Consider the following 26544-nt stretch of genomic DNA (forward strand, 5'->3'; position numbering starts at 1 on the left):
TTCTCTGCATTGATTCATTGCAACAGTTTTTGAACATCAGTGGCTGGATATTCATAAATTTCTACAGGTACTGTTATCAGCTGTTAGTCTTAAAGGTGCCACAGGACCCTTTGTTGCTTTTTACAGATTCAGACTAACACGGCTACCCCTCTGATACTTGATCTATAGGTAGAGGATCCTTAGGGACACTATATCAGTGATCAAGGAAAAGGTCCTTTTAGAATGCCAGTGGAGTAGATATCAAGTTGCAGTGGGGGAGGTTTAGGTTGGATATTAGGAAACACTATTTCACTAGGAGGGTGGTGAAGCACTGGAATGGGTTACCTAGGGAGGTGGTGGAATCTTCTTCCTTAGAAGTTTTTAAGCTCAGGCTTGACAAAGCCCTAGCTGGGATGATTTAGTTGGGAATTGGTCCTGCTTTGAGCAGGGGGTTGGACTAGATGACCTCCTGAGGTCCCTTCCAACCCTGATATTCTATGATTCTATTATTCCCCATACTGTGTTGCCCAGGACAGCAGTGTGGGAGCTGACCTTGTCTGTGAAGACTGAGGCAAAAAAAGCATTGAGTACTTCAGCTTTTTCCACATCATCTGTCACTAGATTGCCTCCCCCATTCATTAAGGATCCCACACTTTCCCTGACCTTTTCTTGCTGCTAACATATCTGTAGAAACCCTTCATGTTACCCTTCACATCCCTTGCTAGCTGCAACTCCAGTTGTGTTTTGGCCTTCCTGATTACACCCCTGCATGCTTGAGCAATATTTTTATACTCCTTCTTAGTCATCCGACCAAATTTCCACTTCTTGTAAGCTTCCTTTTTGTGTTTAAGCTCACCGAAGATTTCAGTGTTAAGCCAAGCTGGTCGTCTGCCATATTTACTATTCTTTCACACATCAGGATGGTTTGTTCCTGCACCCTCAATAAGGCTTCTTAAAAATACAGCCAGCTTTCCTGGACTCCTTCGCCCCTCATATTCCCTTCCATTTCCTTCCCTTCCAATTATTCCAATATTCCCTTCTCTTCTATTGCTGTTCCCTTCCATTAGTTCTGCCTGGGTATTACTGCTGGAGTTAAGTTTTATTTGTGCCAAACCTGGCATTTTTAGTCCTTTCTTTCCAGAGCTTCTCACTCTGTCAGCCTAGTTTTTTGCAATCAGATCTGGTCCTTCTTGCATATTCCAGCAAACTTGCTGAGTCCTGCCATAGATGTGGGATAGGAAGAATACTGCTTGACATTTCCAAATAATTTGAAAGTCCCTTCCCCTGAATGCCAAGTGACTCTCTTATGGAATTATAAAAATCATCTAGACATATATGGAGTATTGAAACATATATGCAGATGACTACATTAAACATTGGCATAATAATGAAAATAGTAAATGGGCAACAGCACTAAAATATTTTCCCCTGGTTAGTCTTTTACTTAGAATATAATAATATTTGCCCTTTGCTAAGCAGCAAATCTAGCCCTTACCTCTGCAGACACGGGGGTCCAATGGAACACCATTTGGACAAGCTATAATGTTTCAAAAAATCTAGATGTAAAAGGTAGATGTACATTTGTGGATATAAATGAGAGGCAACATGGTTTGATGGACAGAGCATGGGGTTAGGAGACAGACCCTCCTGAGTTATAATTCTGGCTCAACCTTTTGAGTCACCGTGTGCCACTGGACGAATCCTGGATTAACCTTTCAGGTCTGATTCTCCTTTCACTTACATAAATTTTACACTGGTGTAATTCCATTGACTTCAATTTCTTTTCATTTAACTGGCATAAGTGAAATAAAGCCATTTGTATATGTTTTCCTGGAAGTTAAAAAGATGGGGGAGGGGGAGTAGGGTAGAGGAAATAACACTTGTCTACTCTACTGATGGGAAAAATCAGTGAGGTGAAAATTTATTAGTAAATAGTTGTGAAACATATTGGATAAGTAAAGTGCTGTATAAGTGCTAATTATTATTACAAACATGGGGGCTGCTTGCATTTAGTTTTCAGGTAGTTTTTTTAGAAGGTATCTGTTATATAAAAAAATACCTCTTCATGTCCTTTGGGAGTTTCTAATATTCAAAATTTTCAAATTAAGTGGAGGGCATACATGGAAACATCTGTTCTCTGTCCTAAACTTCATACATTGCTGCCATGTGGCAGCAACTTATTTCCCAGAGTTAGATCATATTCACCCAGACTTTCCTTTAGATTTTTAGAAATATTGTACATATGTTGGAATGAGGCCATTCATATATCCATGTCTTATGTGGATGTGCTCTGCTATGATCCTGGGAAGCAAACAGCTGTGTCTGAGGATGTAATACCTTATGACTCAATGCATACGAGTTCATTCAGTCTTAGCAGGCCTGCTGCAGCAGCAGTTAGAAACACGGTATTAAAACTAATCAAACATTTATTTTGAATCCTGGGGTCACTTGCATGGTTTGTAGTGGAATTTAACACCAATATGTCAAGCAAATAGCTACTTTTTAAACCCAAATTGTATTTTCATTTGCAAAGAAATTATTTTATAAACATGATTTTTTATAACTGCTTTATTTCCTCTGTGGATATGATTGAACTCAGTCTGAAATAGCAAATGTCCAGAAGGATTTTTTTTTCTTAATTCGTTCTCAGAGCCAACTCATGATGATTAGCCTTGGTTTCCATGTGTCAGGTCAGGGCTCAGTTTCATATCATGTTCTGCTCCTGAGCTAGCAGAGAATAGAAGTGCCACATAGTGTAATGATGCTTCTGGGAAATGGAACCTTGTGTGTTTCAACACTGGCTTTTTTGGGTTACTTAACATGTTAGTGGGTCTGAGCAACTAATTCATAGTGCATTATTTCTGTAGTGAATTTAGCTTGTATTTCTGTTTGTGAAATTTTAGCTATCAACTTATGGTTTTATTGAAAACGTATTCACTGTTTGAAGTTATTTGTTGAATTCTCTTTGAAAAACATTAATCTAGTCATCATTCATCAACATTTTATTTTGAGTGATTTTCAAAATACATCATGGGTTGGCTAGTTTTGACTAGACACTTGTTGCATGCTTTTGATTTTGATCTCTGATTGGATAATTCATGCAACATGGTAACTCATACAATTAGGTCTCCAGAAAATCATATTTATCAATTCACTATTTTCCGTCCCTAAATATTCCATTTTGTTTGCTTAAATGCACTTTTTCTGAGAACATACATTCCAGGTGACCCAGGTGTTAGACTATTTGCATAGAGCAAACACACAAGAGGTACAAACACAATTTGAAGCAAATTCAGTTTTTTATTTGAGAGCATTCTCAGATAAAAAAAATATTTGCTCAGCTTCTGTGCTGAGCTTCCTTGTCAGTCTACTCTTATTCAGCCCTTCCTGGCCAGAAGATAGAAGTTATGAAGTAAGAATTTTATGGATGTATGTGTGTATGTGCACATGTGGTCACTTGTAGAGAGAATGGGAAGATGGAGGGATCATTACTAATTACTGTTGAGAAAAGAAAACCTTTCAGAGAAAGCAAATGGGCCCTCCAAAGTTATAAACCGCTACTAAAATGAGCTATGATATATATACCAGTTGATCTTTAACTGCAGTGCCTCAAATAACACTATAATGCTGAATTAAGAATATGTAAAATCTAGGGCTGTCAAGCATTAAAAAAGTTAATCGCGAATAATCGTGCAATTAAAAAAATTAATCACGATTTAATCACGATGTTAAACAATAATAGAATACCATTTATTTAAATATTTTTGGATGTTTTCTACATTTTCAAATATATTGATTTCAATTACAACACGGAATACAAAGTGTACAGTGCTCACTTTCTATTTATTTTTATTACAAATATTATGCTGTAAAAAACAAAAGAAATAGTATTTTTCAATTCACCTAATAGAAGTACTGTAATGCATTCTCTTTATTATGGAAGCTGAACTTACAAATGTAGAATTATGTACAAAAAACTGCATCCAAAAATAAAACATTGTAAAACTTTAGAGCCGACAAGTCCACTGTGTCCTACTTCTTATTCAGCCAATCACTCAGACCAACAAGTTTGTTTACATTTGCAGGAGGTAATGCTGCCCACTTCTTGTTTACAATATCACCTGAAAGTGAGAATAGGCATTTACATGGCACTGTTGTAACTGGCGTCGCAAGATATTTACGTGCCAGATGCGCTAAAGATTCATATGCCCACTCATGCTTCAACCACTATTCCAGGGGACATGCATCCATGCTGATGATGGTTTCTGCTTGATAAGATCCAAAGTAGTGCAGACTGACGCATGTTCACTTTCCTCATCTGAGTCAGATGCCACCAGCAGAAGGTTGATTTTCTATTTTGGTGGTTTGGGTTCTGTAGTTTCCGCATCGGAGTGTTGCTCTTTTAAAATTTCTGAAAACAAGCACCACACCACATCCCTCTCAGATTTTGGAAAGCACTTCCAATTCTTAAACCTTGGGTCAAGTGCCGTAGCTATCTTTAGAAATCTCACATTGGTACCTTCTTTGCATTTTGTCAAATCTGCAGTTAAAGTGTCCTTAAAATGAACAATATGTGCTGGGTCATCATCCAAGATTGCTATAACATGAAATATATGGCAGACTGCAGGTAAAACAGAGCAGGGGACATACAATTCTCCCCCAAGGAGTTCAGTCACAAAGTTAATTAATGCATTTTTTTAACGAGCGTCATCAGCATGGAATCATGTCCTCTGGAATGGTGGCCAAAGCATGAAGGGGCATATGAATGTTTAGCATATCTGGCACATAAATACCTTGCAATGTCAGCTACAAAAGTGCCATGTGAATGCATGTTCTTCCTTTCTGTTGACATTGTAAAAAAGAAGTGGACAGCATTATGTCCCATAAACATAAACAAGCTTGTTTGTCTTAGCAATTGGCTGAACAAGAAGTAGGACTGAGTGGACTTGTAGGCTCTAAAGTTTTACATTGTTTTGTTTTTGAGTGCAGTTATGTAGCAAAAAAAATTTCTACATTTGTAAATTGCACTTTCACAATAAAGAGGTTGCACTATGGAAATTGTATGAGGTGAATTGAAAAATACTGTTTCTTTTATTTATAGTATTATTTTATTACAAATATTTTCACTGTAAAAATGATCAAGTGAGCACTATACGCTGTGTATTCTGTGTTGTGATCGAAAGCAATATATTTGAAAATGTTGTAATGCATCCAAAAATATTTAATACATTTCAATAGGTATTCTATGGCTTAACAGGGTGATTAAAATTGCGATTAATTGTGATTAATTTTTTTAATCACAATTATTTTTTAGTTAATCACATGAGTTAACAATGATTAATCAACAGTCCTAGTAAAATCCAACTGAAAACAGTCTTCTCCATGCAAGAGGTCTTATTTTATGAGCCAGTAGTTGAAAGACCATGCTGTTGCACTGGTGTTGCAGTTAGGTTGAGTAATCTACAATCTCCCTCATTACAACCAATGAAATTGTTGCATGCAGATTAGCTAAAGAATAAGTTTTGGTCCAGTTGCCTCTGATATCAAAATGGTGTAGGACTCTTGGCATGGTATAGATATATGCCTTACTGTAGCTCTATACCACACAGGTTTAATTTGAAAAGTCAAAATTACTGAGAGCTTAAAAATTGGATGGTAACAGACCTTAAATCCGATTAATGACTGAACAGAAAGAGCTCTCAGCCATACTTGTAGCTGTTTTCATTGCTTCACACTTACTCAACAGACATTCCAGGCTTCAGAGTGACACACAGATAGTGACAATCCTGAAATCTTCTTATATAGACATTTATATTATTTTGAGATTTCTGAAATGAGTAGGTCAATCTCAGAATGCATGTACATAATTTGCAATCAAAATACACATTTTAATGACAAATATCAATTTTTAAAAGTATGTAGTCATTGTTTCACTCAGATTTTGCAAAACCTAAGTGGTTCAAAGAGCTACGTTACATTTTCAAAAGTGACTTAGGAGCCAAAATCCTATTGAAAGTCCCTGGAACTTAGGATCACAAGTTCCTGAGTCACTTTTGAAAATGGAACTTAACTGTCTAAATCACTTAAGATTTTCAATGCTGTACAGAGCAATGCCTAAATACCTTTAAAAATCTGGGCCTAAATATTTAACTTTTCTTCTGGAATGTTGCTTAACACGTTTCCCATTCTACTTACTTATGTCAGGCAAGTGACTGAGAGAAGATGATCATTGTATTTTTGAGTGAGACATGAAATCCCCTCCAATCAGGCTTAAAAGTTTTTTTTACCCTTCATTATGTACTTTTCAAGACAACGTTATTAGCACCTATGAACTATATATACATGCAAAAACAGAAAGGCAAGAAAAGTAAGTGATCAAATCATGTTTCTTCGGAACAGAGTGACTCTTTTCAAAACTCTGGTCTCTGTTTCTTCTCCACTGTCTTACTGTCAATCATCTATATTTTATCCCCTGTTCCATAACTTTGTGCATACTCAATTTACCAAGCTATCTCATCTGTGTATGTATCTATATACATTCCATTCTAAACCCAGTAATTAAAACGTTCTCATGCATAAATCATAACTAACCTAAATTAATACATTTTTTACTCTTATCTATCTGATTCCCAGCACATCTATTCCTTCCTCTCACTTTTTCATTCAGCTGTCCCTTATCTTTATCCTTCTTACTGGTTTGTTTTAGTGGCTTTGGGTTTTTACTTGTGAACTAGCTCCTGTCTGTTTAATATATAAATTTCTTTATTTAGATTGTCTTGTGAGGGGAGATTATACCTGGCCATTAGTCTCGGCAAAAATAACAACTCCGTATTGAGTCTCAGTTTCACCCTGGTATCTGCACAGGCCAAAAAATTTACATATAAGATACACAAATCAAATTTCTAGTTTACACAACTTTGATACTGTCTGGACTGCTGTATCAGCAGAAACACACACAAACAGCACCTTTATATTTTTTCTATAACATTATAATAATATTAATTTCTCAAACTTTATTTAGTACAGGGGTCGGCAACCTCTGGCACGCGGCTCGCCAGGGTAAGCACCCTGGCGGGCTGGGCCAGTTTGTTTACCTGCCGCGTCTGCAGATTCGGCCGATCGCAGCTCCCACTGGCCGCGGTTCGCCGCTCAAGGCCAATGGGGGCTGCGGGAAGCGGCGAGGGCCGTAGAATACCATTTATTTAAATGTGTTTGCATGTTTTCTACATTTTCAAATATATTGATTTCAATTACAACACAAAATACAAAGTTTACAGTGCTCACTTTATATTTATTTTTGATTACAGGTATTTGCACGGTAAAAAAACCCCAAAAGAAATAGTATTTTTCCGTTCACCCAATACAAGTACTGTAGTGTAATCTCTTTATCATGAAAGTTGACTTACAAATGTAGAATTATGTACAAAAAACTGCATTCACAAATAAAACAATGTAAAATTTTAGAGCCTGCAAGTCCACTCAGTCCTACTTCTTGTTCAGCCAGTCGTTCAGACAGACAAGTTTGTTTACATTTGCAGGAGATAATGCTGCCCACTTCTTGTTTACAATGTCACCTGAAAGTGAGAACAGGTTTTCTCATAGCACTGTTGTAGCCGGTGTCGCAAGATGTTTACGTGCCAGATGCACTGAAGATTCATATGTACCTTCATGCTTCAACCACCATTCAGGGGTCACACGTCCATGCTGATGACGGGTTCTGCTCGATAACAGTCTAAAACAGTGCAGACCGCCGCATGTTCATTTTCATTATCTGAGTCAAATGCCACCAGTAGAAGGATGATTTTCTTTTTTGGTAGTTCAGGTTCTGTAGTTTCCACATTGGAGTGTTTCTCTTTTAAGACTTCTGAAATCATACTCCACACCTCGTCCCTCTTTAGATTCTTAAACCTTGGGTCGAGTGCTGTAGCTATCTTTAGAAATCTCACATTGGTACCTTCTTTGCGTTTTGTCAAATCTGCACTGAAAGTGTTCTTAAAGTGAACATGTCATCCGAGACTGCTATTACCTGAAATATATGGCAGAATGCAGGTAAAACAGAGCAGGGGACATACAATTTTCCCCCAAGGAGTTCAGTCACAAATTTAATTAATGCATTATTTTATTAATGAGTGTCATCAGCATGGAAGCATGTTCTCTGGAATGATGGCCGAAGCATGAAGGGGAATACAAATGTTTAGTATATCTGGCATGTAAATAGCTTGCAATTCTGGCTACAAAAGTGTCATGCAAATGCCTGTTCTCACTTTAGGGTGACATTGTAAATAAGAAGAGGCAGGGCCGGCTCTAGGCACCAGCAAAATAAGCATTTTTAGGGGCGGCATGGCCGGTGCCAGAATGCCGCCCCTAAAAATGTGCCTCGGCCGCCCTAGCTCACCTCCGCTGCTGCTGCCGCTTGCGCGCCATGGCACGCAAAACAGCTGATTCGCGCGCCGCTACACGCTCTCCCTCCCAGGCTCTCAAACCTGGGAGGGAGGGGGAGATCCCGAGCGGCCGCGGCACGCGAAACAGCTGATTCGCGCGCCGCTGCTCCCCCTCCCTCCCAGGCTCTCAAGCCTGGGAGGGAGGGGGAGACTCCGAGTGGCCGCGGCGCGGGCGCCGCTTCTCCCCCTCCCTCCCTCCCTCCTAGGCTTGAGAGCCTGGGGGGAGGAGGCAGGGATTTGGGGAAGGGGCGGAGTTGAGGTGGGGCCGGGGGTGGGGTAATTAAAAAACGGGGTGGGAGGGCGGCCAAAATTATTTTTGCTTGGGGTGGCAAAAATCCTAGAGCCGGCCCTGAGAAGAGGGGAGCATTATCTCCTGTAAATGTAAACAAACTTGTTTGTCTTAGCAATTGGCTGAACAAGAAGTAGGACTGAGTGGACTTGTAGGCTCTGAAGTTTTACATTGTTTTGTTTTTGTGTGCAGTTATGTAACAAAAAACCCTTACATTTGTATGTTTCTCTTTCATGACAAAGAGATTGCAGTACAGTACTTGTATGAGGTGAATTGAAAAATATTATTTCTTTAGTTTATCATTTTTACAGTGCAAATATTTATAGTAAAAAATAATATACACTTTGATTTCAATTACAACACAGTATACAATATATATAAAAATGTAGAAAAACATCCACAATATTTAATAATTTAAATTGGAATTCTATTGTTTAACAGTGTGATTAAAACTGTGATTATTGCGATACATTTTTAAAATCATGATTAATTTTTTTGAGCATGGGGAAACTTCTTTCTTACAAGGTACTTCTATCACTACACATGCTATTACAAGTTGCTTTTGACTTACTTTAGATCTGTCTTTGGTTATTTTTGTGTTTTACCATAATAAAATTGGGAACTAATAAAAGCTATCGCTGTACTTAATCAGTGATATCTCTTGTTTCTCCCTCTTTCCATCCTCTCAGACTTAACACTTAATTGTTCAATTTCGTTGATACATTGTGATATCTCATGAGGTGGCCATGTCTTGAGAATATCTGGTTCACCAGGATCTGTACAATACTTTGTTTTATAATTCAGCAATATTACATTTCTTAATGGACCTGCAGTGGCAAGAGCAGTAGTATTAATCCAGCAATGGTTGTTAAGAGCTAATGGGTTCACCATGCATTTTGAGGTGTACAAGTTCTTGAACCGTTGTACCAGCTACTGATGTATGATGAATGCATACCCCATATAATTATTCCTTTTCTTGAATAATGTTATGAAGGTCTGTGTATCTGTGTCTTTGTCTGAGGGGCAAGATTAAAGTTCTTGTTGTGGTCTCTAATTATTTATACATTTTTAATCCAGGTTCTTTTTTCCTGATCAAAATATGAAGTTGTATTCTGAGATCAAAATATGAGCGTGTATTCTAAAATCAAACCACACCATTTTGGTAGCACACATCCAATTACAGTAATGCTAACCAGACTAGAGGAATGCATAGAGAAAATGATATATATCCTTAATGCAAATGCGGGCATATTGATTGTCACAAATACTGGTACATGTACTATCCTGACATTCCTTAAAGTGCAGGTACAGTATAATACAAAAAATATAGAATATACCTTATCATTTAAATTTATTATAACTGAAAAAATATCCAAACACTTTGTCAATAGGTTTCAGTAATAACTTCCTATTGCATGCAAACTTTAGATAAGGTGCTTTGTTTTTAACATCCATGAAAAGATTGTATAAAATTTTAAAAATTGCCTGGTGTCTTAAGGACCTAAGTTCCATATTCAAAAATGGATGTGAACATCAGTGGTACTTAGGAGCCTAAGTGCCTAAGTCAACTTTTGAAATGGGACTTAGACACATAAGCCACTTAGGTATTTTTGAAACTTGTACCCTTTTTGTCTTTTCAGGTTTTAATATTTCTAACTTCTGATATCTTAGTTCAGAGTAACTCTAGGATATTTTGTTTGCAGTGTTGTTGTAGCCACATTGGTCCCAAGGTGGGTGATATAATATCGTTTATTGGGCCAACTTCTGTTGCTGAAAAAGACAAGCTTTTGAGCTGCACAGAGCTCGTCTTCAGGTTTGTCTAGGCTATTTTGTAAATTAGAAGAGATGATATAACTGCTTCAGCTAAATTAACAGTTTCTGAGAATCCTTTACATGAAGTTAGGTCATGTCTTAATGGACATTGGCTTCCCATTTCTGATCATTATATTTATAACATAAAAATATTATAGCACTGAATGCTAAAGATAGCAATCTGATTGTAAGTGTTCATCTAACTGTAAATTTTATTTGGTGTCGGACTGAAGGGAAGTATTCTAAAAGTGCCCAAAGTCCAGATTTTCACTATCATTAAAGTGCTCTTTGTGTAGACATGAATCATAAGGTATCTTTGTCCCATTATGTCCATAAAAACAACCCAGTAGAGTCTGCCTTCACAATCCAGATCTAACTTTACCCTTTAGTGACAGAACTTATTCTATTCAACATTTAACTCTTTGAAAATAAAGGAAGCATCACAAAAATAAATAAATAAATACCACCACCGCTGGTAGCAAAAAAAAACCACAATGGATTGAATAGGTAGCCCTAACTTGAGTCCCTCCAGGTCAGATTCAAGGCACACTGGCAGACTAGTGCAGAGAACCTTGTTCTTCCTCTGCCTGTGCAGAACTTGTGTTCTGAATAAAAATAGTGGTCAGTCTCCAGTACTGTCAATGTAAATCTATTTAATGAATATTAAATTCAATTTTTAAAGTCAAATATGAAAAAGTGAATGAATAAATAAAATCCTAACTACAGCTTTCCCATCTCTATTAGGAGAGGAAGGTATATATAGTTGCATGTGAGAATGTGGGGCCGGCTAAAGAGTCATTCGGGACCAGTGATATGCATACTGATAACATCACTTGCTTACCTCCAGGAGGATGGGTAAGACATCTGTGCTGTTATCTTTTTTTAAAAAAATAGACACTGGCTGGTCCACAATGTGAGTGTGTATATTAAGCCAAATCCTGAAGACCCTTATTCAGAGCCAAATTGGGCTGCTGAGGTTATGTGCCTGAAAGGTGCCTTCCTTGTGTGGCTGTCACTCCTCCGATGAGAAAGAAGGGATTAATACCTCCATGGTACCATTCTCCACCTTTCTTGAGAGGCCACAGAAGACTCTTTATTGAGTCCAGACCTGTACAGGGAGGAGGCAGGGTCTACTTGTGAAATGCAGAAGCATTGGGTGGTGGCACACGGGAGACAAATATTGTCCCCTCACTGGTTAAACAGAGATTTCCACAGAACTCCATTACAGCTTAGGGCTCTATTACTTCATTAATTATTAATTATTATTATTTTATTATTTATTTATTATTGCAGCCTGCATGCCATGGTGGGGAAATCCTCCTTTACGGTGTTCCCAAGGGAAGCCATGATAAGAGTTCCTGACAGCCTGGTTCCAGTGGAACTTCAATGCTATGGAGTGGAAGTGAGGAATGGTGCTCTAGAGATTTTACTCAGGCCTTATTTAGGAAAAAACCCTTTGAAATTAATGGAAATTTTGCTTTAGCAAGACCTGAGGGTCATTTTGTAACAAAAAAGCAGTGGAAAGAGCTACAATTCTCCAATGTATTGCAAAACTTTGCTGTGTAAATAAATACACATCCTGCCATCTAGTGACAAGAATTTTATTTTTGTACTGACCAGCCATGGGTGTGATTAGAAACACACGTTGCAAAGTTTAATCCCATGCCCAAACCTGCAAAGGCTGAATGCTGTACTACTTTACTTATGGCAGAGTCTGGATAAGGGGCTACGGAAGAAGGAAATGTGCACAAACCTTTTCAAAGCTTCTTGCAGCCTGAAATAGACTGAATCTACTGAAATAAGAGAGCCCGGAAAATCTGTGGATATACCCATTATGTCCATGGATATCTGTGGACCATGTTTGGAGATCGCAGATCAGATGCGGATAAAAATGTTGTATCCGTGCAGGGCTCTAGAAATAAATGAGTTGTTTTGCTGGAAAGTTCGTGGTGCAATATGGATTTTATCCTGGCTCCTTCCACATTTCTCCACCCCACATCCCATTTTGCAGTTATTTTGTGCACCTTCTGAGTAGGGCCCCATATTTATGCTGGTGTGGGCTGCATACTAAGCTGCTTTTGCATAGAATTTGAAGGTAGGTTTTGTAGAAAGTTAATACATGTAAGCTCCTGACAGCAAGAACTTTAGGATTTGGCCTTTAGTCCATACTAAGGAGGAAACAGTAATTGCGTTGTTTACATTTTAGGATCATGAAGAAATAACATAAGGGTGATACGATACCCTGGGGGGCACAGTAGAATGCCATGGCTGAGAAAACAAAATGACATATTGTCTTTGAGAGTCAAGGCTTATTTGTGAGGTGCTGATCACTTCCTGAGATTTGCTGTGCACCTTTTACTTTCACTTGAGTTCAGTGAGAGTTGGGGATGCTTTAGCACCTCACAGGATCAGGTTCTAAAAGAGTAACACTAGAGTTCTCTGCATCACTTTTCCAGCTCAGCAGATCTTTCATACTGGAGTCACAGCTATTATGTCGAACAATGCCATATTTTCTTTTGTGAGCTGTCCATTTAACAATTCCACGATTCATATTATGTAGAGAGTAGCACACAGATAACAGTGAGAAATAAATCTATATTCTGGGGTTCTAATGACATAGTGGAAATCATGAGCGCAAAGCTCAAGTGATTTATTATGTCATCTGATCTCCCAGATGTATGTGTAGCCTGCTTGCAAAACTGCCTAAGCAGCCCAGGCATAAAATCTACTTGGCTGTCCTATACCTTAATTTTGATGATGATAGAAAAAAATCTCATGATATATTATCCACCAGTCAGAAGGAAAATACTAGCCATTGGTGAGTAGAATTTTGCAAAGCTGTTATCTAGTTTTGTATTGCACAGTTTTCCTTCTTTGCATTTTTGTACTATTAACAGATGTTTTCTTCTTTGTTCCTACAGAGAGCACATGGCACCTCTCCTATAAATGCCTACACTGACGTCAAGATTTTAGCTTCTCACTTAAAAATGTGAAATAAAAAGATTACTAAATAGGAATAAAAACTCCCATAACATATCATGAAAAGTAAAGGTAACGCCAATGAGGCTGCAGATAAACAATGTTAAAGTTAACACCCGCTCTGAAGCTTTCCCATATTCAAAAGCTGCTGTTATAATTTTTCGCTATCAAAAGCCATGGGACCATGTTACCACACTTTGGAGATATAAATGAAAGAAAATTATCAAGCCACATCCAGACTGATGGATCTGGATTGGATGTGGCTAAAACCGAGCTAATTCCTGGCCTTTTTACTTGTAATTGAGATGACATCACATTTCTGGGAGGTACTTAAGGCACATGAAAAAGCTAATGCCAGCAGTGTGAAATTCGTGTCGAGTGGCTATTCCATTAGAACCTCTACAACAGGAACCTGGAGCATGTTATGCTATGTTGTGGCCTACAGTTTAGTAGATGTGATCCGTGTGTTTATACATATACACTTCCTGACCTGGCAATGGTCTATTCATAGTCTTCAACAAACACAATTTCCACTCCTGTATTTGTAGATTGTGGAGACGTTTCTGTATGGGATTGGTTCCAGACAGAACATGGGAGTATATTACCATTGTAGTGCAAAACATCAAAGCTTTTTGGATGGTTTATACAGCATGGGTTTAATCCAGAGCCAGTTAAAGGCAGCAGAAAGATTCTCAATAACTTCGGTGGGCTTTGGACCTGGTGATATATCTGTCTTCCTGGGTGAGAGAAAGCCTTGTTTATGATTCAAGGCAACTGTTTAATGCAGTATTTTAATTCACATTAATAAATTATGACATATGGTCAGAGCAGGAAAGGATCTCTCCATTACACTTGAGAACATTAGGAGGCATATCCAGCTGAAGAGCTTGTCAGAAACCTGTATCCCCAAGGATTCATGGTCTCTGGGCTAGGGGACGAATGTTCCCCCATAGCAACAAGTTTTAGCCAAGAATAGCAAGAGTGAGGAAACTTCCCTTGCTCAGAAATGCAATTAAAAGCACCGGAAACATATTGCAGCATTCTGTGTTGAACCATCTCAACCTGTAACTGTAGGACACCTCTGGGCCAGACAATGTCTAGCAATGTGGTACTACTCTATCACTATTCCCATTTCCCCACAAACAGCTCCCTCAAGCTAAGGTGAGATTTGGTAATATTTTAGCAACACAGAAAGTATTAAAAGTTGTATACTTATGGGTCTTCTTTCCCAGAAGCTATTGGAGGGGAAAAAACGTGACTATTCAGGTTTTAAAATTAGATAATTAGGTGGGAACTAGAAATGAAGGGAAACCATGTTATTTTAGTTAGGTTTTTTTTTAATTTTATTTTATTTTTTGTACTTCCAGGGGAACTTTTGGCAAAACAAAATGTTTAACAAGCTCTTAGTTAAAATACTTGATTGTAATCTATACATAGACATTTCAGATATACACATAAACACTTTGGATCCCATTAAGAAAATGTACTTATCCCTGATTTTCTTATGAGAAATCTGAGTTTTAGTGAGGCAATTGTTGCCTTTTAAGTTCTCATTGATACTAGTACAATACACTTCCTGTTACCATATGTTGTTCATGTGCAGTATTTGGTTAAGTACCTCAACTAAATATGCAAAATGAGAGGACTACATAACTCCTGTGGTATATTTGACAAAATATATACCGAAAATACTGTATATTAGTTACAAGAGATACTACTGAGTGTGACTGGCGCTCTATAAATACACAATATAATGTGGATAGATAAGTTAAAAACTGGCTAATGTGCATTCATCTGTAAATTAAAAGGAAAGTTTGCTGTTTATTGGGGAAAAGAGAGAGGTTTGGATAAAATTAGATGACTAATTTTATATAGTATAAAGTGTTTTTTCTCTGTTGCCGTTCCTGGCCATGAATATCTCCATTGACATGAATGCAGTTATACCAGTGTAATGCTGGTGTAACAAAGACAAAACTGAAGCCTGTTCTCCTTAAAGTTCTCTTATCTTTTCATTAGGGCTTAATTCTGCTAGATGCTGAGCAACAACTCCCGGAGGTGCTGAGAAATCTGTACTTGCAACTCTGAATGGTGCTCAGCATTTTGCAGGACTGAGATCAAAGCATTACCCTTTCCCTGTATGCCTCTGGAATGCCTTCTTCTTGCAAAGGATTCCCATTGTTGCACTCATTTGGGGGGTTGAAAGATGGGTAAGCAGCATTCTGCAAGCATGGTGCCAGTATCGCTCAATACGTGGGTGGTGCTCAAGAAGCAAACATCTCTCTCCAGATAATCTTCAGATCACACTGTTTATTTCAGTTTAAATGGACATCCAGACTACATCTCCCCAAATTGTTTTAATAAAGATCCCATTGTTCATTTATGTTAGAAAACATAAAATCACAAAGTGAATGATAAAGGTGCCTTTCCTTAAATTGGGGGGAATTTAAAATACATATTAAATAATTTAATTATCTGTAATAAATATTTCTAGGTTTTAACATATCATATATAATTCACAAAATATTTTATTTATTATATGTTTCAAATATTCTCTTTAGAGTGCAAAATATGCTGTTACTCTCAAATGAATAGTTACATTTTTAATTTAAAAGAAGCTAATAAAAGAATATTTACAGAGACAAATACTGATTTTGAAATGCTATCTTGACAATTATTAGAAAAGGCCAAAAAATACCCATCCTCTCTGCTGATTGGCTGTTGAAATTGTATGATTGTGATTCATTAATATTTTCCTAACACTAAAAATTGAGACAGTCTTGGTATGAGAATGAGATTTTTTTTTAAATTACAGTAAAATAATCTGTTTTATAATAGCATTTAACACATATGTGGTGTTCTACAGACATTAACTCTGTAAAAGCCTCCCCCACACCTTTTGGGGCAGGAAAGTAAATATTATCATCACCCCCATTTTATAGATGAAGGGACTTAGGTAACCTGCCTTCAGAGAAGCAACTCTGAATTTTTAAACTTCCAGAGTATCATACACATTCTCACATTTCATAGAGAGAATTGCCTTCTTGCCTCATGGATCACCTGCCTATTCCCCTTGCCTCCCAACCCCCACTGGGCTTGAGTGTAGAGCATCTGAGAACAGAAGGCTTTTCTATACACCTGTGATGAAAAGAGGGGAACATGTTCCAGAGGTAGAAATATCACTTATATGGCACATGCAATCATAGAGGGAGCACTGGATGAATGAATTTGTCCAAAGCCAGAGAGGGAACTAGTGGCAGTGTTGGGATTAAAAATCAAGAACTGTTGGCTTCAGCACTGAAGCCCATGTTATCCCACTGATTGTTATGCAGATGTTCCCTTTGAAATAAATGGGGAGTTCTGTTTAAAAATTGATGGCAAAATATAGCTCTGGACCTCAAAGGGTATGTCTACACTGCAGCTGGGAACGTGCTTCCGAGCCAGGTAGACAGACTCACTCTAACTGGAGTAGACCTAGCCCATGTCTGCCTACCACAACCAGGTGCACTAAAAATAGCAGTGCAGATGTTGCAGTACAGGTGGCAGGACAGGCTAGCTGCCAGAGTACAAGCCTGCCTGGCTCCCATAGTCCATGCTCAGGTGGCTAGCCTGTGTCACAGTGTCCACACTGCTATTTTAAGTGTGGTAGCTGGAGCGGTGCTGGCGTGCATCTGTTTACCTGTGCTGGGAGGCACGCTCCTAGATGCAGTGTACACATACCCATAGGGTGTTTTCCAAAGCAATGAAGGGAACAAACACGACTGTTGTTGAATTCAGTCTGTATAATAAGCAGTTTATTGCCACTTTATTATGTGGCATTGGCACCGTTCTCATGGAAAGCTGCTTGCCAGTCCATAAGGATGAGTGCAGAAATGGGAGCTTTCTGCACAAGGAACTGGGCTGTGTCACAGAACAGCAATAATTAACATTGTGGTGGTAATTTTCTGGTGTGGTTTGCACTGATTTAAAATATAAGAATATAATGTCTCCATTTGAATAATTGTTTTTGTCTTGTAACATGCAGCTGAATTACAGTACAAGTATCACTACATTGAATGTTTTGATTGTTTCTTACAATAAAGTCATGTTTAAAGTTTTGCAAACGTGAATTTAAGTATAGTTTTAAAAGATGAGTATAGCAAAATAAGCTGATAATTGCCATGATCATTTGAACTTTACCAGCAATGTCCAGGTATGTTTAGGAACATATTGCATGAGACAGTATGTACCTTTGAGAAATGTCTACACACAAGCTTTCATAAACCTTTATTCTGTCTTTAGAATTTGGAATGATGGGAGATCATACAATTAAAAGTCAGCGACCTCGATCTGTTCATGAGAAAAGGGTCCCTCAGGAACAAGCTGATGCTGCTAAATTTATGGCACAAACTGGTAATACATTAGTTACATTTTTCTATTTACTGTTGTTAATTTTAGCAAAGCCACTGCATGTTCCATAATCTTTTACTGCATACCTGTCAGTTTTCTAAGCTGATATTTTTGAACCATTTATTTATTTATTTTTCCACCAGTTAAAGTCCATAAATAAAGTAGCTGAGAATTAGGTAGAACATATAAAAACATGCACTGTGAATGTGGATACTGAATGATTGAATATGAACATGAGTTTATTAATAATTAAAGCAGGCTTACACATGAAAGACAGAGTCCAGTTTTGAGATTAACTGTAGTTTACAATGACCATATATCAACGTTTTTTTTAAAAAAATGTTAAGGAAGTGTGTTAGAATTTTAATATAAATAGAACAACTGAAATCTAATCCCTGCTTTGGGCATTTATCATATTAATTAATTATTAGAGACTTTAATGTGCGTGTATTCAGCACTTAGTGTCCTTGCCCCAACATAATACTATATTCTCTAGATTCTGGGTCATAATTGCTAAATATATAAATAGGTATGAATTTGATATGCAAATTATCTAACAGTTTTACGTCTAAGACATATTTTCCAAATTTATTTTAACAACTGAACCGTCTTTGGATAAAGATACCAAAATATTACATAAAGAATCTACACCCAGCTCTAGTCCCTAAAAAGTCAGCATTTACCAACAATTAACACGCGATAGTATCTATGGATCCAATCCAGCTCCCTTTGACCTCTTCTTGAGGTCAAAAGAAAGGCTCCCATAAACTTCAGTAAAGGATGGATCAGGTCCTAAGATACTGAAGTCCTGTCCTGTTCTAATTATAGAGTAATAACAGTGCATCTCAGATACCACTGTGTTGTAACAGTTGGTATATGCTGACTCTTTAATGTGCCCACTTTACTACATTCTAATAAATTGCTGCATCAGAAACCTTGTGCCACATAAGCATTGTATGGATTTGAAACAATTTACACTGTATTCCATAGATACTAACCTAGAAGATTGTCTGCATCTTTCCTACATAATGCTTCAAGTTTAATATTCATTTTAGTAAATGAGCTATAATTGCATTTAGTTAAGTTGCATGTTGACTTTCTTAGATATAGAGTGCACTTTTAACAGATTTTCAGAAGTCATATAGAAAGTAATGTAAACATAAATGTATAAAAATCAATAGTGATCCCTTTTTATAAAGATTTTAGAAGACAAAGGGTGCTGCCCTCACACCAGTACCTGGGACTGCTTTTATGCATGAACCCAATCGACAATACTGGAAGATGTCTGCAGTTATATGTCGGACATAAATGGAAGAAATTATCTCAGAAGTTCCTCAGTTTCATACAGTTTTTGTTTAGGCACAGTGGGAGCTTATTACTTACATATTTATTTCAGACTGATGATGTCAGTTTCTTCTTACTATGGCTAACCCTTTTGATTTAATGCTGTTTCTTGATTTACCCTAAAAAATTTCAGAATCTGTTTTAGCTTTTTATATAAATTAACTGTAAACCTACTACTGAACAGTAACTATACATCCATTTGCAGTGCATTTTCTATGGTTTTTAGAGAACTGCATTTCAAATGGACCACCAATACCCTCTACTCTGGAAATATGGTGACAATGAAGTGGATATGGAAGTTCAGAATTATACAGGCTTGGTTTCCAAGTTCCTGTTTTGAAAGCATGTGAGATGTGTGTGCAGAGCATACAAATTCACATGCCTAATTCTAAGGACTTATCTTTTGCATACTGTAGAGAACTCATTTTAAATAATACTGTGTTCTTTTTTAGAACAGTGTTACTAATTTTCATCTTTTCATTTTGATTTTCCTTTGTAGTGATCATTTCATCTTTTCACTGTAATGTATTTATTTTCTTGTGATAAAACTAATGTGATATCTTCTTAAACAGAAACACAGGGATTTTCTAACATACTTCATAGATTTACTCATACACTAAGAAAACTAATGGAGTTTTGAAAATGGAAATCATATAGATTTCTTTCGGTTTATATAATTTCTTGTCATTTTAGTCTGTTTATTTTTTTATGTAATAAAGAATAATTAAAAATAACTATAGTTAAACTGTAAGCATACCTTTTTCATGCAATGAAAGGGCAAAGACACAGCAGAAGTACAAATTGCATTCTAGGAAATGCATATTGTGCTGGAAAAATAGTTATGAGAAACGTTCAATACTGTTTTGAGAAGACTGGATCCAATCCCTTTGACACCAATAGAGTGTCAGGCCTAATATTCAGAACTAAAAGAAAGTTTTTGTATGTGTATCTGTGTACAACATAAAAAAATTCAAATAAATAATTTCATAATTTAATTATCCTATATTTGTTATTTTTGTGTTCCTGAAATTATCCTTTCTTTAGATGTTATGGGATTTAGAATATATAAATGCAGGTAAGTGTTTCACAGATCAGTGAGACATTCCAGACAGAATTTTCTCCTACAAGTCTAGCAACTCAGGAAAAGGAAGGATTGTTAGTTTGTTACCACTTAATTTGAGATCATAGGTTTAACATGGTAGGTATAAAGTAACTAACAGCTAAAAAGAAAACAAAGCATAGTCCTTTTTTGTAATATTCAGAAGGAAAACAAAACAACAACAACAGGAAATGCAATCTGGGATTAGGCAGATAGTCAAAACCCAGGCTTAATCTAGAAAATTTTTAGTATATTTGATAATATAAAGCACATATTTTGCTAGAAATTACATAATGTGTCTCCCCCCCTCTGAAAAATATAATCAAATACATCATGTTTCTTTGAGCAAGGATTAGTAACAAGTAATATGATTCTGCAAAAGGAATGGAATATTTTGTGAGACAAATCTGTTCTTTATGTTTCCTAATCTCACAAAAATTGCTATTCCTTGTGCATGAAATGTCATGTTACTTCTTAAGGCTTCGATCCAACAAGCACTTAAGCATGTGCTAAACTCTGAACATCTAAGTAGTCCCATTGCCTTCAAAGGGAACTACTCACATGCTTAAAATTCAGCACATGCTTAAGTGTTTTCTGGATTGGGAACCAAGAGATACTGTTGTATGGTACATAGATTCTTCAAGGCTTTCAGTAAGCAATTTTCATCTTAAAACTCATTAAATACAATCACATTCTTTAATACTAAGCTACTACTTTTGTCCATTACATTGTGAAGGTTAAAAACAACTTTTTCCTGTATAAGTTAGCCAATAGTTTTAATTTTTAATACTGCATTCTGCATTTTAATAGCAGTGCACTGTCACCAGGTCTGTGTGGGATAATGGGTAATTTGCATTCAGTATATAAGACTGTTTTACATAATGAGGAACAAATTGAGAAGCATTGCTTTGACTTTTTGTGCTGTTTGACCTTTCATCTAAACCACTTTTACAAAGGCAAAGTCAAGTGTCAAAGCTGTAGGAAAAGAAAGAAACTAAAATGAAGGATTTGCCTGGAATAGAAGTGCAGATGCTACTACAATAAGTTCTTTTACTACATTCTTCACAGGGACTATAGTGTATATTGTATAATACTAACTATTACTGTTACTGGTTGCCTATAGAATAGTCATACCTACTACATTACTTCCTCTGATCTCAACGCAAGTCTATGTAACAGCCTAATCAAAATCATAAATGACACACAAGAGAGATTATTAAACAATAAAATGCTTAATTTTCTACTTGATCCTTGTAACAAATGAGTGTAAAGCTTGCAAGATTCACATTTTGTGAGCTTTCACACCTTAATAAACCTTAAGCAATTGTCATTGTTCATAGATGTTTTTGCAATGTTCTACAATTTTATGAAAGGCTAGAGGGTTTGTATGTTTTAATTATAAAGTGTTCTGGCTTCAGTGGCACATTGTGCTGTGCTTGGTTTCTGGGAGGCTTTGAATAACCTTACGATTCCTGTTTAATGGAGTAGTGGAGACCAGACATGTGGCAAAAGTGATGGGCTTGCTTTGTGGAGAGAAAGGGGCAGGCCGGATGCCCTGCTACAAGAACATGGTTTCTGGACAAATCACTATATGACATTTACAGTACTCAAGGAAGACACTACCTGAGTCTTCCTGGCTGCAGAGTTTTCGTGATTGCTGCTGTGGGCAAAACCTTGGAAGAATAGATAAAGATACAGGGATGCAAACAAGATTTTTAATTTTTAATAATTACTTAAAGATAAAAGATCATAGAATGACATTGATTTTTAAATATAAGTTCCAGTTTGTTTCAGAAGGGACTTAGCTTTAAAATCAATGGCCTGATAAGGCCCATGGCATTGTATTTTACAATGACTGTAATGAAGCTAGGTAAATACAATTCCATGATTACTTATAGAGATTGTTCAATGAATTTGCTTCAGCCAGGTTCATACCCTTTCTGTATTTTCCTAGCATGAATGCCTTCAGATAAAGAATTTCAGAGACGCAAGTGAAAATGAATTTTAAACACCCTTGCCCAAGTAGTCATACCAGAATGTTTGTGCACGCATCAGGTCAGGGAACAGAAGTAATACCATGTGGTAGTTTTCACCACTAACAACAAACTGACTCAGCTCAAATAGCAAATCTTCACAAATCAGACCCGATTTTGTCACCGATGCTCATATTGAGTAGTATCTTGTACTAAGTAATCCTATTCATTTCACTATGATTGCTCAAAGACTAAGGTAGTACACATTATGAGAAAGAGTAGGAGAATCTTGCTTTTGGTGATAATCCATAGAATAAAAAAAGTCAGATATTTTTAAATAACAAATGCATTTGAAGATATTGCAATTCCTTAAACATATTCTATGAGCAGAAATAGCAGATATATTTGTTGGCTAAGTTATTCACTGTAAATTATTTGTTCTATTAAGTTATGACTATATAACTCCATTGAAAATAGCGGTAATTACTGTATGCAGTAACAGTGTGTAGAGCAGCAAACAGTTAGGTCATATCAAAGTCTAATAATGAAGAACTATGATGAAATATTAAATCAAAGTTCTTAGCCTGCCATTCAGCTTAATAGTCTGTGTAGCTACAGTAAAGTTCTGAAAGATTATTTTTTGTTTATGGGTAAAATCAGAGAGTCAGGAATTTTCTCTCAAATGCTGCTCTCACCCAAAGGGAATTCAATACTTTTTGTTTTGTTTTGTTTTTAAGATTTCACTCTGCTGTCATCATTTCTTAAAAACTATCATCTAGCCTTCATTTTGGAGTGCTAAATATAATCAGTCAAAAATAAATCATTTTTAGCTATGAAAAACTAGACTTTTCTGTTATTTTGGTGTGCCAAGGGCAGTGTTGTTTCTGGAATGTTGAAAGACAGTAGTTCTAAGGAAGCTGTAAATGATGCCAAGTGGTCAAATTGGTTTTTCTCCAGCTTTTCAAAGCTGCTTTCTTTCCATTAATTTTTAAGTTTATTTTAGTTTGGTTTATTTGTCTTTAAATTATACCTGCATGCCATAATAAACTTTGGCAAACAAAAATCTTTATTAATACTCATGACAGTATTCATGTTTGTTTGTTGTCTTGAATACAGGTGAATCTGGTGTTGAAGAGTGGGCCCAATGGAGCACATGTTCAGTTACTTGTGGTCAAGGGTCGCAGGTGCGAACCAGAACTTGTGTATCACCTTACGGGACACACTGCAGCGGCCCTTTAAGAGAATCAAGGGTTTGCAATAACACTGCCCTCTGTCCAGGTAGTGTTAGCAGCCAATCAATAAAATTGTGGATGTTATTGAACTGTATAATGCTACGAATTTCAAACTATACCTTTTTCTTTAAACATAAATTGCATAGAAGCACTTTAATTAGAATGGAACTTGTACTTCTTATTCATCTGTGAACTTTTATTTTGTAAATGATTATTTCCTGTTTCAGAGAAGCCAAGGAACTGAAGAAGAATATTTTTTTCCTGTCAGTTCCAGATTAAAAAAAATAATCCTTGTATCATCCTTTTTTTGCTTGTAGGTTTTCTGTATTCTAGATAAAGGTAGGGGGGAAAGGCACAATACAGATTGCTCTTTTAGGAGAAGAAATCCTGATCACCAACACACTAAATAGATGTAAAAACTCCATTGATCAGCAGTGGTGGTGAAGTTAACATGTCATCAGACACTGCATTTGTTTAGCCATTTAGTTTGATATGGCCTGAATGATGAGAATCATTCATGAGATCATGAGAATGCCCCTTGTGGAATTTCCTCTACATTCTTCTGTCTAGGAGGGGTAAGATTTGCCCATCACAGGGGGAAAAAACCAAGAGTCTGGCCAGCAAGTCCCCCTGACTCCATGAGCACATAGCCATCTGGATAGAAGCCCTATGCTTCCACTACAATTCTGAACTTCCTGCAGTAATTCTCATGCTCTATTGGCTGTCATTGCCTTTGGGGTCTGTCTTATAAGCAGTGGGATGCAGCAGAAAAATAATAGAACTATAGAATAAACTATATTACTTTTTCTATGAAATCTCTGCAGTCGAAGACTTATGTGCTTCCCTCTAGGTACATGCATTCTCTAACCTTCCTGCAACACAGGAGCCCAGGACTACAGAGAGCTGTCTGCAGATTATGAGGAAAGGCAATTGATTCGTCCTTTCCAAGTAGGGAGGTGGGTCACAGAGAGATCCAGTCACAGAGCATACTTAACTGGATAATGATTTGTAGACTCAGTCTCCTACAGTTATCTTGCGTTAAAGACTTGCAGTTTCACCCTGGTAGAGGGGACATGTCAATGTGGTTATTCCTATACAGTTTGTATATCAATTTCTAAAATGTTTTGGGAACTTTTGAGATGAAAGGCATTATAAAAGCACAAAACAGCTTATCCTGTAAAACAACTAATTTAATGAGAATTATTGTCAACCTCTGATAATTTTACACTGTGTTCTAGATAGAAAATTCCATATGAATTGCCTAATATTTTATGATGTAGGAACCCCAAAGCAAGAATGGAATGGACCATTTTAAATGTGTACATACAAGAATACCCATTATTTCCAGGAGAGATTAGGATAGCTCATTAAAGAACAAAGGGTGGTATACATTGTGTAAGAACTTCTCTTGATTTAAAAATAGCAAAATATGAAGGAAATAATAGCAAACTACAAAAAACAAACAATCATAAGTCTACTTAAAGAGCCCCTTTTGAACTGCATGTACTATAAGTATGCAAGCACATAGCCCAGAGCTCAGATTTCTGCCCACTACCATGGTCCTTCCAGCACTACCTGAAAACTAATGAGTAACTGCCCTGCAGCTGTTCTGTTATTTTCTAGGATATGTTGATATGTAGTCTCTCTTATGAAGAGTTAAAACCCTCCTCATTCAAAAACCAAACCAAACAACCCACCATTATTACCATGTAATGCAAAAGTCAAGTAATTTTATCATCCAAGTGCACAGCAATAATTCTTAAAGAATGTGATTTTAACACACTGTAAAAAGATACACACACAAAATGACCACCTAATTCCTCAACAACACTTTCCAGAGTAGCCAAGGCTTCCCACCTCTTGCCTAATAGTATGAACTCCAGCCTCTGGGCATAGCTTTATTATTAGGACTTCCTATAGCCAGATACCCGTGATGGGTAATGGTTCCCAGTTGTCACTGGCTATCCTGAGTAGAGATGAGATGGGAAATGGATTTCCCATTGCTCAAATATTTTTGAAAGTTGGAAAAAATTTCCTATCGCAAATTGGGATGAAAAGTCAGAAATCTTAAAAATAATAATGAACTGAAAACATTCTTGTTTCAGGTTGGTCAAAATGTTACATTTCAATTTTGACCTCCCTCCCCTCCCCCTTTTTAAACCTTTTTTTTAGACTAATTCACTTAAATTTCTTGTAGGACTACTCCTACATGTTCAAACATACTCCACATGGTCAAAGCCCTGCACCTATAGCTCCACTGACTCCAATGACACTCTACATAGCTATCAGAGTCCAGCTGAAAACAGCAGTTTGCAAGATCAGAGCCTTATACCTTTACTTTTCCTGAAAATGATTCTTGAAATGCTCAGATAGCCATACAATTATTAGTCTGTTTAAACACCCTCTGTCCTCAATATATTCCCTGTCTCAGGGTTACCCCTGGTTAAAGCAAGACAAAACAGTTTGTTGGCCAGCAAAAGAGAAGGGGACAGGGAAACAAAACCAAAGCAAACACCAACTTGTATATACAGGTACTGGCTTATGTTTCCTATTCCATTCACCTCTACCATCCATTCCAAGCAGTTAGTGTATACTATAATTTAGAACAAGCTTTTGCATCCCAAAAAATACTATCTGGATAGCCAACTAACAGCTCCCATGCCTCATGTTCACTCTGATCACAACAAACATACAAAACATTAACAATATTGTTTTCTGGCTGTATAATCTATGAATGCACTGTCTCCTGAGGAATGCTCATTGCACAATGTGATCCATGAAAAAAGGCCAGTTTTGAGAGATGTAACAATGTTCCCTCATAAGAAATGTTGCCCCCCAAGAAATAAAAAAGTAATACACAGTGAGGTACCTGGGATGTGCCCCAAGCGCCTATCCATGAGCTTCAGTGCATAGACTCTCCCTCTCCCTCTTAGACTTTGAAATAGATAATATAGAAAACAGCTCATCTCCTGATCAAGGATGGCAGTGCATTTTCAGTCACCATTTCTTT

General features: G+C 36.9%; 1 protein-coding gene across 1 annotated transcript in view; it reads left to right on the top strand.

Moving 5' to 3' along the window:
• The window catches only part of ADGRB3 (adhesion G protein-coupled receptor B3), a 624198-nt gene that overhangs the window by 235596 nt on the left and 362058 nt on the right, over positions 1-26544 (top strand). Inside the window, exons 2-3 of the mRNA XM_065400780.1 lie at positions 17779-17889; positions 23419-23580. Coding sequence (XP_065256852.1) covers positions 17779-17889; positions 23419-23580 — 273 coding nt within the window. The remainder of the gene's footprint in view (positions 1-17778; positions 17890-23418; positions 23581-26544) is intronic.

The sequence above is a fragment of the Emys orbicularis genome, chromosome 3, assembly GCF_028017835.1.
Source record: "Emys orbicularis isolate rEmyOrb1 chromosome 3, rEmyOrb1.hap1, whole genome shotgun sequence".
NCBI lineage: Eukaryota > Metazoa > Chordata > Testudines > Emydidae > Emys > Emys orbicularis.